Here is a 15,497-nt window from a genome sequence, read left to right on the forward strand (position 1 = left end):
TTAAAGGATGAGGTGAGCCTTCCTAAGGACATTCAGGTGGCAGTATATCTAATCCTTCTAAGCCCAGGTTTTTTTATGTGTACTGAATGGACTCAGAACTGGAGGGTTAAGTTACTGCTTCCAGTTAATGTAGCATGAGGGATTCCATGTGTTGTGAGTATTTCTCCTCTCTTACTTTGATTCACTGCTGGAGGAGCTGTCAAAGTCAGTGGGCAGCTTCTTATTTTTCTCCACCTTTCTGCTGCAGTGGGATCTCACCCATGGGAAATATTCTATGGCCTGGTTCGCACACAACGGCAGCATATCGTAGGTTATTTAACCCATGATTCGCAGGGGCTGAGAATTTGTTGTTAACTGGGTTGTTTAGCCCCTAAAGATCCCATCGGCCTAGGTTCACATGTCATGCTCACAGCCTCTGAGTGAACCAATTGTTTACAGAAAACAGACACGGATTGTGCACAACCCACGCCCTGACAAATTGTAGGTTAAATAACCCAAGATTTGCTGCCGTTATGTACGAACTGATCCAATGATCCATATTGGCCTGGTTTGCACATAATGCTAACCCATGGTATAAGTGATGGGATTTTGGGTTGTTGTGATGTGTGAACACAGCCACATGAACAAACCATGGTTTGTTAACCATGAACAATCCAGAAAGAGAATCCATGGTTTCTTGTTGGGTTGTGAACTCTGGGTTGTTTAAACCAAGGGGTTGTTAAGTGCATATCCGGAGTGGTGAGTTGTTCATGGATTGTTTTACCAGGCTACAGTGATGGCAGGCAAGAGTAGTAAAAAACAAACAAACCAGCTGCTCTACAAGCATATACTGCTGCAAGTGCATTTGGGATACAGGGAGGAAACAGACAAAGGAGGAGGGAAACAAATAACCCAGGGATTGAGAAAACAAACCATGGTTGGTTTAATTGTCTGCCAGTCAAACCTTGTGTAGGGCAACAAACCATGGTTAAATAAACTATGGGTTCACATTATGTGTGAACTAGGCCATTGTCACCCAGTCACCTGTCTTTTGCCTTAATTAGAGCTAATAAAACCCAAACATTTTTCCTGGACAGGTTAATTAGGGTAAAGTTTGCTTTCAGCTAGAATGAATCATAAAGTTTATATTGTATTCTGAAGGGAAAATCTGTTCAATGATCACATAGTAGAGGAAGAAGGGGTGTCATTAATGTTCAGCTATTTTTTTTGTAAATCCCATAAAATTTAAGATTGGTAGCACTAGTACAATTTTACCAGGGCTGGCCATAACAATACAGTGGCTATAACTGAAGTCAGTGAATAAATGAGACTGTAATCTTACACCTGCTTACCTGGGTGTATGCCCCATTGAACCCAATTGGACTTATTAATGAGTAGATACGTATAGGATTGTGTTGTGAATTAAGCAAACAAGAATTTGCTAGATCTGAAACAAGGTTAATTATATGGGCAGTTCTTCTAGCTTTATATGATGCATTATAAAGAATGGTGGTAGTTGTTTCTTATTTTTTCAGATCTACAGTGCAATCCTATACATATCTACTCAGAAGTAAGCCCCATTAGTTCAATGGCACTTACTCCCAGGTAGGTGAGTATAGGATTGCAGCCTTAGTCACTTGAAATGATCCAAGGTCAGCAATTAGTTTTACAAGGGAGCCACGTTGAGGAAGAAAAGGAAGGTGGTGTGACAAGGCCTTCCTCATACTGCAAAGTGGTCTGTCAGCAAGCTCCACTGGCACAACCTCCACTCACTGCTGGCTACCCTTTTGCCTATGGGTTGGCAACTGGAGAGCCAGACAATCCTCCTGGGGGGAGGGGTAAGATTTGCTGAATCTGTATGTCACTGATAAACACGTAACTTCAGGGACTTGATTTACCTTTCACTTATTGCAATGCATATTCATATTATAGCATATTTTCAAATTTGCACACAATGAGGATCACCATGAAAATTGCAATACCTTACACATTCAAAACCTTCCATGTGCAGTTAATAACTAAGACACCCTTTTCAGATGTTATATAAATGCTTGTAGAAGGGGAGAAGGACTGCATACACCCATTTATTGTGAGGTCTGGAAGAGCCCATGAATATGGGAGTCTTTTGCCATGCATTCAGGACCCCTGACTTCCTGATGACATGGAGGGAGCTCTCTGTGCATACAGCTGTATGTGTGTGGGATCTTTCAGTCTTTATAATGAACTTGTGGAGATCAGATATGTGTAATCCCTTTCCCTTCCAGGCATTCATATAATATTTGAAAAGGGCTATTATTCCTAATGTCCAGGCTCCAGTCAGCAGCTTCAACTATTCTGATCCTTTCAATAGTTGCAATGTAATGCTATTCCCACCTTCCATTCACAACGCTATATCATGCAAAAAGGTAAACAATCTAGTTTTCGTTGAAAGATCTGATCCTCTATATCCTATTACTGAAGCCATTCCATTCTGCCCCCCCCGCCCCTCCTTCAGTTCGCTAGGTGGATCTAGATAACCATGGGAAGTATCCAACTTTGTCATTCCATTAGTGCATGATGTTGAGCTAGCAGAAACTAGGTTCCAAACTATGCATAAGAGGAGAATCTAACTAAAGTTACACTTGCACAAGCAGTTGTGTATTATGCTTGTGCAATCCGTTGTGCAACCGGTTGTGCCGGTGTAATGAGAAATGGTTTGTGCAATGGAAGGATTTGGCAGAGTTCTGCTAGTGCTATTTGAGTTTCTGGAATGACACCACTGGATACTGCTCCATGGAACTGACTCCAAGATTGACTTCTAATGGTAGTTGGAAGATTTCATCTAATGGTGATTCAAAGGTGGAGGTATTTTTGTGTTTTGATAGGAAAATGTGAATGTAAAGACCAAGTTTTACGAAATTCCAAGATCTTCTGTGGAATGAAATATACATATGGTGAGTTAAAATTAATATATATTATTCAACTGCCCTAGTATTTTCAACGGTTGTCAATGAAAATTGTCAGCAATTGTCATAATTCCATAATCTTTCAAAAAATGCTTGCACCTGTTACTTGCCACACAAAAGTTTGTAATGTACTAAGAAATAAGATGGTCTTTGAGTAAAATAGACCCAGAAAAAGAAGTGTGAGAAACTGTATTTCACTAAACTCTGGTCCTATCCTTAGGGATATTAAGAGTTAGTTCCTGTAACTGCATTTATGCATAAATGGTAACTTTTAAATGGAAAGTTTAAATGTTGAGGCTGGATGTTAAGTGGGGAGGGAGAGGAGGATGACAGGACAAAAGCTGGTGCTGGGCACGATGAAAGCCCAAGTTTGCTATTGGTAATAGATTTAAGATGGAATAGAAGAGCTGTGCAACTTAATTGAGTTAGGGCGCAATCTCACCAGGGTAGGAGGCCACCTCCAAACTTGGAGACAACCGCCTATCCAATGAAGGGCAGGAGAAGCGTGGTGGGGATTGTCCTCTCCGCGCTTCAGCCGCCCTGCATTTGTGGCTAGACAGCCGAAATTGTGAAGGCGGAGTGGTGGAAGCGGGGCTGGACAACACGTTGGATGTGTTGTACTGGCATTTCCGCCTTACCCACCCTGGAATGCCCCCTTGGAATGCCCTGTTTTTGCCACTCCGTGCTCCTCTTCTGAGCACAGGGCCATTCTGAGCTGCCTACTAGGCAGCGTGGGGGGGGGAAGGTCAGTTCTCAGGGAACCAACCTCGGAGTGTGGGCTCTGAGGAAACTGACATATCTTATGGCTGTCTAGCCACTGACTAGCGGCCATAGGATTGCTCCCTCTGAGTCTTAGACCGTGTTAGGTGAAAAAGGAACTCAAATGGCAGCAAATCCTGCTGGGATAAAGACGCAATGGCTGCTTTTCCTTTGACAATATAAAAGGCAGGTATTATTCAGACCTGTCTTTAGGGCTGATTTAGTACTACATGGGTCCCCTGTGAGGTAGAAAGCACAATTAGGAGGGGGGAAAATATAACCCCCCATTCATATGTTATACTTGTCAAGCAGTGTCTGTGCAATGGCTGGGGGGTTGGCCTGCCTACAGCATTGAGCACCCCACTGGCCTTGCCCCCTGGGCATCCACGCAATTGTGTTGGTGTGGACATCTGCAAGGAAGAAGCCTATGCGTGATCCCCTGGGCTTCCATGCAATTGTATGTGTCAAGGGGGCTATTTAAGTGGTGCACAAGCTATACAGTCACAGAAGTCAAATTGCAATTTTGCCTATGGGGAAAACATATCTTCTGACTGCTAGATGATATTACTACTTTTGACTTTTGGATTTTTTTCTCTAACGGACCAATACAGCTGCCTGCATATTTTGTCTGCTATGTATACTTTTCCCAACAGATTTTGATCTTCCAGTATTTGGGTTCTCCTATCAATGAGGCATGTTCTGTGAGCTAAGCAGCATTTACTATGTGACAAATCTCTCTTTTTATACATCACCAATATAAAGTATTTATTGTACTGTTTGCTTTGTGGCAGTGATTATAGGCTTCCTTGAGGTTATTGATAGCTTCTAACTTGAAATCCATCCATGCATGGCTTGGGGGTGGGGTGGGGGAGACTCCCCACGAATGTTTTAGCTGTAAACTTCTAGGAACCAGGCTGACTATGACTGGCCAGATTATTTCTTTTTCCCCAAAATATAAGTACTTTAAACCTATAATGGGATGAGGTGGCCAGGCTACAAGAAAGCATTGTTTTATTTTGCAGTTTAGTGCAAACATTTAAAATGATAAGTAATGCACTGTGTTGTTGTTCAGTCGTTAAGTTGTGTCCGACTCTTCGTGACCCCATGGACCATAGCACGCCAGGCTTTCCTGTCCTCCGCTCTCTCCCGGAGTGTGCTTAAGTTCATATTCATTGCATCGGTGATGCTATCTAGTCATCTCATCCTCTGCCGTCCCCTTCTCCTTTGGCCTTCAATCTTTCCCAGCATCAGAGTCTTTTCCAGGGAGTTTTCTCTTCGCATTAGGTGGCCAAAATATTTGAGCTTCAGCTTCAGTATCTGTCCTTCCAATGAGCACTCAGGGTTGATTTCCTTTAGGATGGACTGATTTGACCTCCTTGCAGTCCAGGGGACTCGTGCTGGAGTCTTCTCCAGCACCACAGTTCGAAAGCATCAATTCTTCAGTGCTCAGCCTTCCTTATAGTCCAGCTCTCACAGCCATACATTACTACTGGGAAAACTATAGCTTTGATTATACGAACCTTTGTTGGCAAGGTGATGTCTCTGCTTCTTACTGTGCTGTCTAGGTGTGCCATAGCTTTCTTCCCAAGGAGCAAGCGTCTTTTAATTTCGTGGCTACAGTCACCATCTGCGGTGATCTTGGAGCCCAAGAAAATAAAATCTGTCACTGCTTCCATTTCTTCCCCTTCTATATGCCAGGAAGTGATGGGGCCAGATGCCATGATCTTAGTTTTTTTAATGCTGAGTTTCAAACCAGCTTTTGCACTCTCCCCTTTCACCCTCAACAAGAGGCTCTTTAGATCCTCTTCGCTTTCTGCCATTAGGGTGGTACCGTCTGTGGATCTGAGGTTGTTGATAATTCTCCTGGCAATCTTAATTCCGACCTGTGATTCATCCAGCCCGGCGTTTCTCATGATGTACTCTGCATATAAATTAAATAAGCAGGGTGACAATATGCAGCCTTGTCGTACTCCTTTCCCAATTTTGAACCAATCGGTTGTTCCATGTCCGGTTCTTACTGTTGCTTCTTGACCCTCATACAGGTTTCTCAGGAGACAGGTAAGGTGCTCAGGTACTCCCATCTCTTTAAGAATTTGCCACAGTTTGTTGTGATCCAGACAATCAAAGGCTTTAGCGTAGTCAATGAAGCAGAAATAGACGTTTTTCTGGAATTCTCTTGCTCTCTCCATGATCCAGCAAATGTTGGTGATTTGATCTCTAGTTCCTCTGCATCTTCAAAACCCCGCTTGTAATTCCGGTAGTTCTTGGTTCACATGCTGCTGAAGCCTAGCTTGTAGGATTTTGAGCATAACCTTGCTGGCATGTGAAATGAGCACAATTGTACGGTAGTTTGAACACTCTTTGGCGTTGCCCTTCTTTGGAATTGGAATGTAAACTGACCTTTTCCAGTCTTGTGGCCACTGTTGAGTGTTCCAAATTTGTTGGCATATTGAGTGCAGCACTTTAACAGCATCATCTTTTAGGATTTTAAATAGCTCAGCTGGAAAACTATCATCTCCGCTAGCTTTGTTGTTAGTAATGCTTCCTAAGGCCCACTTGACTAATAATAAGTAATACACTAGTTCCCAGTAATCCCAGTAGGAAGAAGCAGCTGTGTGTGTGCTCCATACTTCCTAAAAATCAGGTCACTGAGCATCTTTCTGCACCCAGCCCTTGGCAAAGACTGAACAGGCTCATCAAGTAGAGGGTCTGGCACAGTTTCTATTCAACTAAATCTAGTTCTGTGCTCTTTGCATCAAATGAAATAAATGGTATTGCTCTATCAGTAAATACAATTTCACTCACTCTGAAAGTGCAAGTAGGCTGTAGTGCAATCTTTAGTGCACACATTGCTGGTACTCAACATTAATGTGCAGCATTGGAATGACAACAGAAGATATATTCTTCTTTTAAAAATCCTCCTCACAGTGTTGAAGGCAAAGATTTTGTCTGCTCATGATAAAGGCTCCCATGCTGAGGTCAACGTGAAAATCCAGAAAGTATTGAAATCTACAAAGCTTAAAATTTTCCGAGGGAAGCGGATTCTTTATCCAGAATCATGGACTAACAGAGGCTGCACTTGCCCAATACTTAATCCTGGTAGGTATTTGTTATGAAAAACATGTCTCTATCAGTTGGAAACTAATTTTGTTTTTACACGTCATTACTTCTCTCCATCCCCTGCATAATTAGTCTTATAGTTCATACACACACAATTAAATTACATTTCATCCTATCATATACTCTGGCTTTTAAAAATGCTTTTTATCCACAAATTTCGTTTTTGTTCCACATACTGGGAGTAGAAGAAAAAATATGTGGATGCTTCAGCAAACTAAACTGCCAATCACTGTTCTTACCAATTAAAGCAATTTGATGCTAGACAGTCCTTTCAGTTTTCACTTCAGACCTGTTATATCATGCACTAATCATCATTTCTAAGCCCTGCCACAGAATTTGTCAATTTGAATCTTTTCTCAAAGTTGCACACATGCAGAATTCTTTCCTTAACTGAGTTTAAGTTAGACACATGAGATAATGCAGGCAGAGAAATGAGAGAAGCTCCTACCACATTTGCTTTGATTGTATAGTAAAGCGATGTACACAGTCATTGTAAGAAAGAAAAATCAAACTTCTACCCCCTCATCCTTACACATAAAAGATGCATTTTTAGATGTGACTAGTTGTGTCTCCCCATCCACATTATGGCACATCAGGATATGTATCTGGATACATAATTCATTACAAATAATGAGGTTCAGATAGACAACATCTGGATTCGAATATGCATTTGTCTATACAACCGATTTATAGCCGTAGTTCTTGATATAGCATAAGGAGTCTTGCCTAGTGCCCACATTATTATCTTTTTGGTGCAAAGCAAAGACCTTTCTTTTCTCCCAGGCATTTTAGAATTTGGTGTTTTTTTATTGCTGCCTTTATATATTTATTGTTGTTTTATTTTATATTTTATTCTTTTAGCTTTTATGGTTTAATATTACATTTTATTCTTTTAATTTTTGTAATCCACCCAGAGAACATATTATTGGGTTGATTATAAACAAAGAAACAAATAAATAATAGAATACTATTTCTGTGGGGAGATCTCCTTCTGTGAGCCAGGCAGTGGTTTTGAAAACAGAAACTGTATGGTCCAAAGCACCTGTCCTTCTTTTGACGGTAAAATCATGTGGTAGCTTTGCCATATAATCTTTGCAAGGTGAAGTACTTGTGTGAAATGGTTTCCCCATGAAAATAACTCAAACATTACCAGATAAGACAAAACTTGTTTGCAAGCATTTTCTCAGATGAGAGCTTGTGAAATTGCAGCTATGTCGCTTCACAAAAATAATGTGGTAAGACAGCACAAAACAAATGCACCTATAGGATATTAAACACAAAACAGGGCCACATACTATACAATAGTGGGCCTTGAAATGTGGGAGACCTGTATTCAAGTCTCTGTTAAACAAAAAAGGGCTATTCACATGTAATGGCCGCAAATCGTACGTTAATTAATCCACCATTTGCCACAGCGTATGCTTAGTATGTTCCACAACCTTTTTGAATATTCAACACCCGACTGGGCCAATCAGGGGTTGCTACATAATGTCTGAATCCGGACACTATTGGTTAATCATGGCTTAAGCAACCCACAGTTAATGTGACTACTAATTGTGGGTTAACTGTGGGTTGTTTAACCCACAATCAACTCATTTGGGCATCACGTAGCAACTCCTGATTGGCCTGATCAGGGGTTAAATATTCAAAATGCCCATGGAATGTGCCCACCATGTGCCACAGCAAATCATGGGTTAACCATCCTATGATTTGCCGCTGTTTTGTGCAAACTGGGTCTATATGAACTAGCTAACCTTTAGCCATTCCTGATCTCTCAGCCTAACCTATCTTCACAGGATTGCTGTAGGGAAAAAAGTTATAGGCCCGAAATATACTATCCAGAGAATCTTGGAGACAGGGCAGGATGCAAATGTGACAAATACATAATTAAAATACATCTGACTAGGAATTGACTCACAAACATAAAAGCAAGATTTCCAGGAATTCTAAAAAATATTTGCAGCCTTGGAGAACAGGATGAAACACCTGTGCACTTTTATTTTTATACTTTAAGATACAACAGTTTTTAAAGCAATCTCAGAAATAAAATAAAATAAAATAAAGAGGTTAATTAATTTTTTTTCCCATGTGGCAATTTTTGTGGCATATCCTGTTTTTAAGGAAATATTACAAATACACACCCCTGTAAGTTAAATTTGCAATGATAATATTGATATAGCTATGGGAATGTTATGCAAACAGCAATACTGAAAAATATATTTGCCAGTCTGAGAACAAGGATTCCATTTTCACCAATGAAACTTTTTAAAAATTATATCTAAAATATGCCATATTTGTATTGTCCCTAATCAGTCCTCTCTCATATACATGCATGCGCACACCCAACTATTTTCCCCTTATGGATACGTATCTTGGATAAATATTATTGATGTACTAGTCCAATAAATATCTGCTATTTTGTTTGCAGGTTTTAAATACCTTGTGGCTGGATATGAAGATGTTCAAGCAGGTAGACTGATAGTTAATATGAAGAGTTTTGTGCAGCAGTGGAAACCAGCTCTGGGGAAAAAAGTCTTAGAGATTTTAAAAGACTGTAGTTGAAAGTGCCAAACAGGGCATTTGTTTATGCACAAAATGCAAACTTCATGGAAAGAAGACTTCTGAAATGAAAACTGGAATGTAAGGGAATAGTGCCAAATGTGTGTAGAGAGGTATCCTGATTTACCACCTTTCACCCTGATTCCCAACACATTTGTCCCAACTGTAAGCCCTATGCAGAAACAGTGTTTGTGAGTGAAACTCCCACTCAAGAAGTGGCGCTTCCTCCAGCAGCCTCACTTGAGTGTGCAATGGAATCCAGAGTGTGCATCCAATCCAGCATCAGCAACAGGTTGTGCATCCAAAGCTGCACTTCTGGACTCCCTTCCATTCCACTTTCCCATTAATCATCTGTTTGATGGGGGAAAGGGTCTCCATGAGCAGAACTTTATTCATTGGTCTTCTCTGCATTGGGCCAACCTGTTCTGCTTGAAAGAAAGTCCAATGGATTCAATAGAACATGGCTTATGATCACAACCTTTAAATTAAGTCTTCATAGGCAATACAGATTTCTTGGCCAGCTGTATAATTGGTTTGTTGGCCCATACTGAAGTATGTGGGACCAGCTGAGTTATTGGAAAGTTGGAACCTCATTTTCATCTAGTTTGAAGTACACTAGTGATGGACAAAATGACTACCAGCAGCTGTTTCATTGTAAATCTTAGAGCAAATCAATGAAGTAAATGGAATACTTTTGTTTTCTACCACTGTATTAAAACTAAGAGGATGGTTTTGATTAGATATCTACTGGAAGTTTCTAGGCATATACATGCATGGAAACTATGGATATATCAGTGGGAAAACTCCACTGGAAAACACAGAGTTGGGTCCAGACTATGTTAATCAGGCTTTAGTCCCACTGAAATCAATGGGACAAATTCGTCATGACTAACTTAAGTCCCACTGATCTCAGTGGGACAGAAGTGTGACTGACCTTGTTGGGACCCAACCCATAAAGTCTGTAATACCATAATACCTAATTAGGGGACACCTTTATTAAAAAATGCTCTGTGGGACATTCTTCAAAAATAGTTCATAGGATTTTAATTTGGGATACTTAAAGATGCTGGGTCAAATTATCCAGTTAGATAGTTAGTTAAACCAATGGGGATTTGTTGTAACCAGAGTTTATCTCTGTGTTTTAAGCCAGCACAAATGAAAACAGAGCCTATCCTTTAATCAGAAATTTGATTTTAAGGAAAGACTGGTTCCATAATATATAAATGGGTACTTTAACCCTTTTGAGGCATTACACACATATAAGTATTTGATTATCTGAAGCACTTTATTGCCTGCCCCATTCCAGTGCGAAAACTCTAATATTGGGAAAGAGATGGCGCAGGAAAAAGTACATTGGAACAAAAGCACTCCAAAATAACTAGGATAAAAAGAATGTTTTCCTTCAAGCCTGGCATTGGCCACTCTGAAAAGCTAAGGGTACGTTTGAAAAACTAATATACTTGCACTGAAGTCCCAACTTCAGACTGATAGTTTGATACTATAGATATCAACTATGATGACACTATATAAACTACAAAAAGAGATCTTAAAATAAGATCTTATTTCAAATTGTTGAAATGTGATGGACTTGTTCATACTTCATGCTGGACTTGGCCTTTGTTTTATAGTATTTAAACTTGAGCAGTGTGTTTTCTTCTGTTTCTACATGCAATGCATACTCATCCAAAACAGTGTAAATTTATGGAATATATCAAGAACTATGCCATTTTCAACACTAGATTCTACACTTCTCTGTTAATACATCTTTCAACTAGCACAAAAATATTTTGTGTGTGTGTGTATATGAAAAATAAAGGAAGAGCTACAATGCCATTTCAAAGAAACAAAACGTCACACTGGTCCATGGTTCATATGTGTATTTTCTATTGTGGTCCTGTGGATTCACAAAAATGATACTGTTTTCAAATTTTGTTTTTGTATCTTATGTATATAATAAATATACTATGATTTCAATTGCTTTGTATTATGAATTTATATCTTACAGTATCCTGCCAAATGCGAAAAGATAAAACACTAGGCAAAATTGCAGATTTCTCCAGCACTCAAAGCTGCCGTATTTTTTCACTAGAAAAATAGGATTCTTTCTACATGGTCTTCCCCTCCCCCCATATATACAGTCCAGTTCACACATGTATCCCTAGTGTGGAATGGATTTGCCTGGGTATTATGAGTCCCTGTTTGATGGTACCTATAACATGATGAGGGATGATGATACAGGTCCTCCCCCTTCAATGTAACCACGATTTTGTGATCTTTTAAATGATTTCAAAAATATTTGATGCCTCTGTACTCCCTAGTTACATAGTTCCAGCTCATCTAGCCCTGCTGTCAACAACAAAAGTTGCAAAGTCCTTTGTAATGCTTCTCCATTCTATGAAGTTTTCCTTTTGGAGGCTGTACACTTTCCTTCTCCTTCTCTCACAGTGGTGTGAATCTAATTTGTCAATTTCACCTGACTCTGAGAAAACCCTTACCATATCTGATTCACATGAGTGAGTCTTGCAACATGTATTGGTCTTACTACAGATATTATCAGCCTAATGAAGGACACAGCAGTTTTGGAAGACCACACAGTTTCTTCGGTAAAAAGGGATTTCTACATTTTCAGCATGCCTACTGGTATAATGAGCTCTCAATTTCACATGCCAAGACAAGCTTTCCATAGCAGAACTGATATCGACCAACCTCATTCACAGCACTGGAAGAGTTCCTTTAGAGGAAGAACTAAAACATATGCTCCCCCTTTCCAGCACTAGAAGACACAGACAGGTAGCTCTCATTTTGAAAATGGGGTGCTTAGCAACATAGCTAAAGCAACACTGTCTGCTCTGGAAAAGACATCCCTTCTCATTTTCTATGAGGCATCAATATAGCACCTTTGACATTGTCAGGGGACTTGTAGGATAATTATAAAAAGGTTTTCAAAAGGTGGTATGGGCATGCATGATAGGTTTGTATTAATAACCCCCTAAGGAAACTTGCTAATTTACATTTAAATAAGTTTTGGAGAGACAGGACGGTACGAACAACCCAACCCTAAAAACTACTATGCTAGGATGGGATCTCGCATTTAAGTTCTTGAAAGTCATAAGATATTCTGCTCTAGGTTTAATACAAAGATTCCAGTTGCATCATAATCAACCAATAAAATAATCAACCAATAATCAACCAATAATCAACCTAGGGATGTGCACCAACCGCACGATTTGGTTTGGACTCTTATCTGATCATTCAGAAAATAGATCAATTATGAGCTTCAACTTTAGTCCAAATCCGAATCTCAATTCAGAAATCCAAACCTTCATGCCTCCCATTGACTACCATTACATATCAAATGGCAATGCATTTTTTTTCTGTTTGTCAGAATCAGGTGAACATTGCAGGCACATTTTGCTCTTATAAGGGAATTACACCTGCCAAATGTCAGATAATGCTGACATTTAACAATGCTGTGCTAAACAGATTTACATTTTGATTTGTTTTAAGACAGGGAACGCCTGATAACTTCTTTTTTTTTAATTTCGTATCAGAATTTCTTGTATGGATGAAATTTGCAGGGATAGCTTCCCCTTCTGAGGGGATCAAGCCTGCCAGGTTTCAGATAAATAGGCGCAGGGAGCTTTGTGCAAGACCAGCCTTTACAGTTTGGGGTTTCCGAAAGAGATCTCCCTGTTTTTTGTGGGGAATTGCTATGAAAATGACATACAGCATAGAGGTGGCCCTAATTAAGAATCCTGCAAAATTTCTGAATGATAAGTGCAGCATTTTTTGTGGAAGGGGAGTGTTCAAATTTGGGAGTGGGAGTGATTCACTTCCCCTAACCCCCTCCCCCATGAGGTTTTTGGCTATTTGCATAAAAATGGATAAAGATTTCATAAGGACAGGAGCAGGGTTTAGGGAGTTATAACTGGAAAACTGTTTAAGACTTTTTTCTGCTCAATTGGCACTAAAGTCACAGAGAGGTTCAACTATAAGTCAGTATAGAAAGGTAATAAATAAAACAAATAAACAAATACAGTGCATTAGGACGGGTGGATGATGGATGTGGAGCATACAGTGGCAGAGGCAGAAGGACTTTTAACATTCTGCTTTTTCCAAGTAAGAATAGAATGCTACATCCTCACAGGTCCCACAGACTCCACCAAACCTCTTTTAATGTTTTAACATTTTAGGGCTGCTTGGAGCAAGAAAGGGGCAGCTGCAGATCCTACCACATGACCTGGTTAGGCTAATTTGACTGTCTGCAGACCTCTCCTCCCCCATTCTATTGGAACTCTGAACATGGAGATACTATGGCTTTCTTCACACGGAGCTTTTATCCTGCGATTGAGATTGCTCCTTCACGGAAGTTTGCAGGCTCTGTGGCCCTGTGACATGACACTGTGTCCCTCCAGGGTGTCTCCTGCACTAAACACCCTTTGTTATGTTTTTAAATAGATTGCAGATAATGGCTCGGTTCACACCTGGCATTTTATTCCACTACAAACTGTTCCTTTTGATTCCAGATCCTTTCCGGGATTTAGACTTGCCCTGTATACAGGCATCTCTCATACCGCCTCCCTCCACATATCTTTTCATGGCTGGGCCAAGCTGCATGGAACAATCAGGACAGAAGGGGCTACTGGCTCCATACCCCCGCCCCTCCCCTGATCATTGGTTCCTGTAACATGATTGATGGCTCTGCCCCATCCCTCCACTCCTCCACAGCAGGAGGGAAGTTGGAAGCAGTTCTACTGGCCTGGATAGGGGGCTATGGAAGCTGGTCCCCTCCTTCCTCCGAGGGAGAGAGAGTCTTCTCGGTGGCTTACCCTGAGGTTGCTGCCGCTGCTAGTCCTTCTCTGCTAAATATGTCAGTGTGTGATGAAATTAAATGCACTATATTGCTTGCATTACGGAGTTTGAAGGGTATAGCAATTTCCGGGTTCCCAACTATAGAAGAAATCCACAAACGGACTTGTATACAGTCAATGCACCAATCCATCCCTAGCAGCCCCCCGCCCCACACCGGTGACCGCTTCATGGGGGGGACACCTTTTTCATTTGATCCTGCTTGCTTTCCCCCACCTGCACTGTTATTTGTCTTCCCCCTTATTCTGGCTTCCCAACCACCCTGCAAGGTAGGCTAGGAGAAGAGACAGTGGCTGGCTAGTTGGGAGGGAGTACTATGGAAAACCACCATAGAAAACCACCTTATCTAGAACAACTCCACATCCCAAAAGGAAAATGACCATTCCAAGCTCTGCATGATGAATTTATTCAACAGAGGAGAAAATGCACTTTTAATACTCACTGACTGTCGAGTCTTTCTCCTGCATGGCTGAGAAGGGCGACTCCCCCATCCACCCCGGGAGGAAAAAAGCCCATCAATCTGGTGAGCAAAAGCGAGGAGAAGCAGTCAGCGAAGTCAGTGGGAGGGGGGCGGTTCCAAGTACATGCACTGAAGGGGATGGGAGACCTTAAGACTGCTACTCTAAGTAGACTTACAATGCACTCCTATGCATGCCTACGCAGAAGCAAGCCACACAGATTTCAATGACACTTACTCCCAGAAAAGGAAAGCCTTACAGCTAATGAGTTTATTCAGAAGTTAGCATTGCTGTGTCTAAGAGGATCTCAGAGCCTGTAGTGGAATGGGATAGAGGCAGAAAAGGTCACTGGAAGCCCGGTCAGTGACCTGCCCCCGCTTTCCACCAATTTGTTGTCATGACAGTGTTATCAGCACTGCCCAGTAACACCCCCTAGCACACACCCACACAAAGTGGGACAAAGTGCTAAAGGGGAAATATATAGGGGGGAAATGACATTTTCAGTCGCAAGCACAGAAAATGCCGTTTTTCCTCCGTTCTCAGATAACATGGGAAGAGGGAAGGAAAGTTGTGAGATAGCAGCAGGAGAGCAGCGGCGTCACCTAAAGCTCCCGCGAAAACCAGTGATTAAAGAAGGATCCTGCTAAAAAAACTCAGGTGTAAAGAGAGCCAATGAGCTATCAAATTACCCCATTGTGTTCTGCTTGAGTTTCCTCCATGAAAAGAGTAAAAGCAGCAAGAAGAGGAGCAAGATCAATGAAAGATAATGGAAGACTCAGATATAGGGACAAGGAGGGGGAAAGGGGAA

At 41.0% G+C, this 15,497-nt stretch overlaps 1 protein-coding gene and 1 long non-coding RNA gene across 5 annotated transcripts in view; one reads left to right on the top strand and one right to left on the bottom strand.

The window, feature by feature from the left end:
* The window catches only part of NTN4 (netrin 4), a 68,346-nt gene extending 56,696 nt beyond the window's left edge, over positions 1–11,650 (top strand). Inside the window, exons 8-10 of one of the 2 annotated variants that reach the window (XM_084810226.1) lie at positions 2,844–2,912; positions 6,612–6,782; positions 9,232–11,650. In XM_084810226.1, coding sequence (XP_084666352.1) covers positions 2,844–2,912; positions 6,612–6,782; positions 9,232–9,365 — 374 coding nt within the window. In that variant the 3' untranslated portion in view covers positions 9,366–11,650. The remainder of the gene's footprint in view (positions 1–2,843; positions 2,913–6,611; positions 6,783–9,231) is intronic. The other variant, XM_084810227.1, reaches the window with a different exon arrangement.
* LOC146339792 (uncharacterized) overlaps positions 1–14,996 on the bottom strand; it is a 110,467-nt gene extending 95,471 nt beyond the window's left edge. For 2 of the 3 annotated variants that reach the window (XR_014784357.1, XR_014784359.1), the window contains exons 1-2: positions 14,868–14,996; positions 14,674–14,751 (exon numbers count right to left, since the gene is read on the bottom strand). This is a non-coding gene — a long non-coding RNA (uncharacterized LOC146339792). The remainder of the gene's footprint in view (positions 1–14,673; positions 14,752–14,867) is intronic. The other variant, XR_014784358.1, reaches the window with a different exon arrangement.
* Between the last annotated feature and the right edge of the window lie 501 nt (positions 14,997–15,497).

The sequence above is a fragment of the Heloderma suspectum genome, chromosome 7 (genome assembly GCF_057233095.1).
Source record: "Heloderma suspectum isolate Gila_16-S chromosome 7, 16-S_ref, whole genome shotgun sequence".
NCBI lineage: Eukaryota > Metazoa > Chordata > Lepidosauria > Squamata > Helodermatidae > Heloderma > Heloderma suspectum.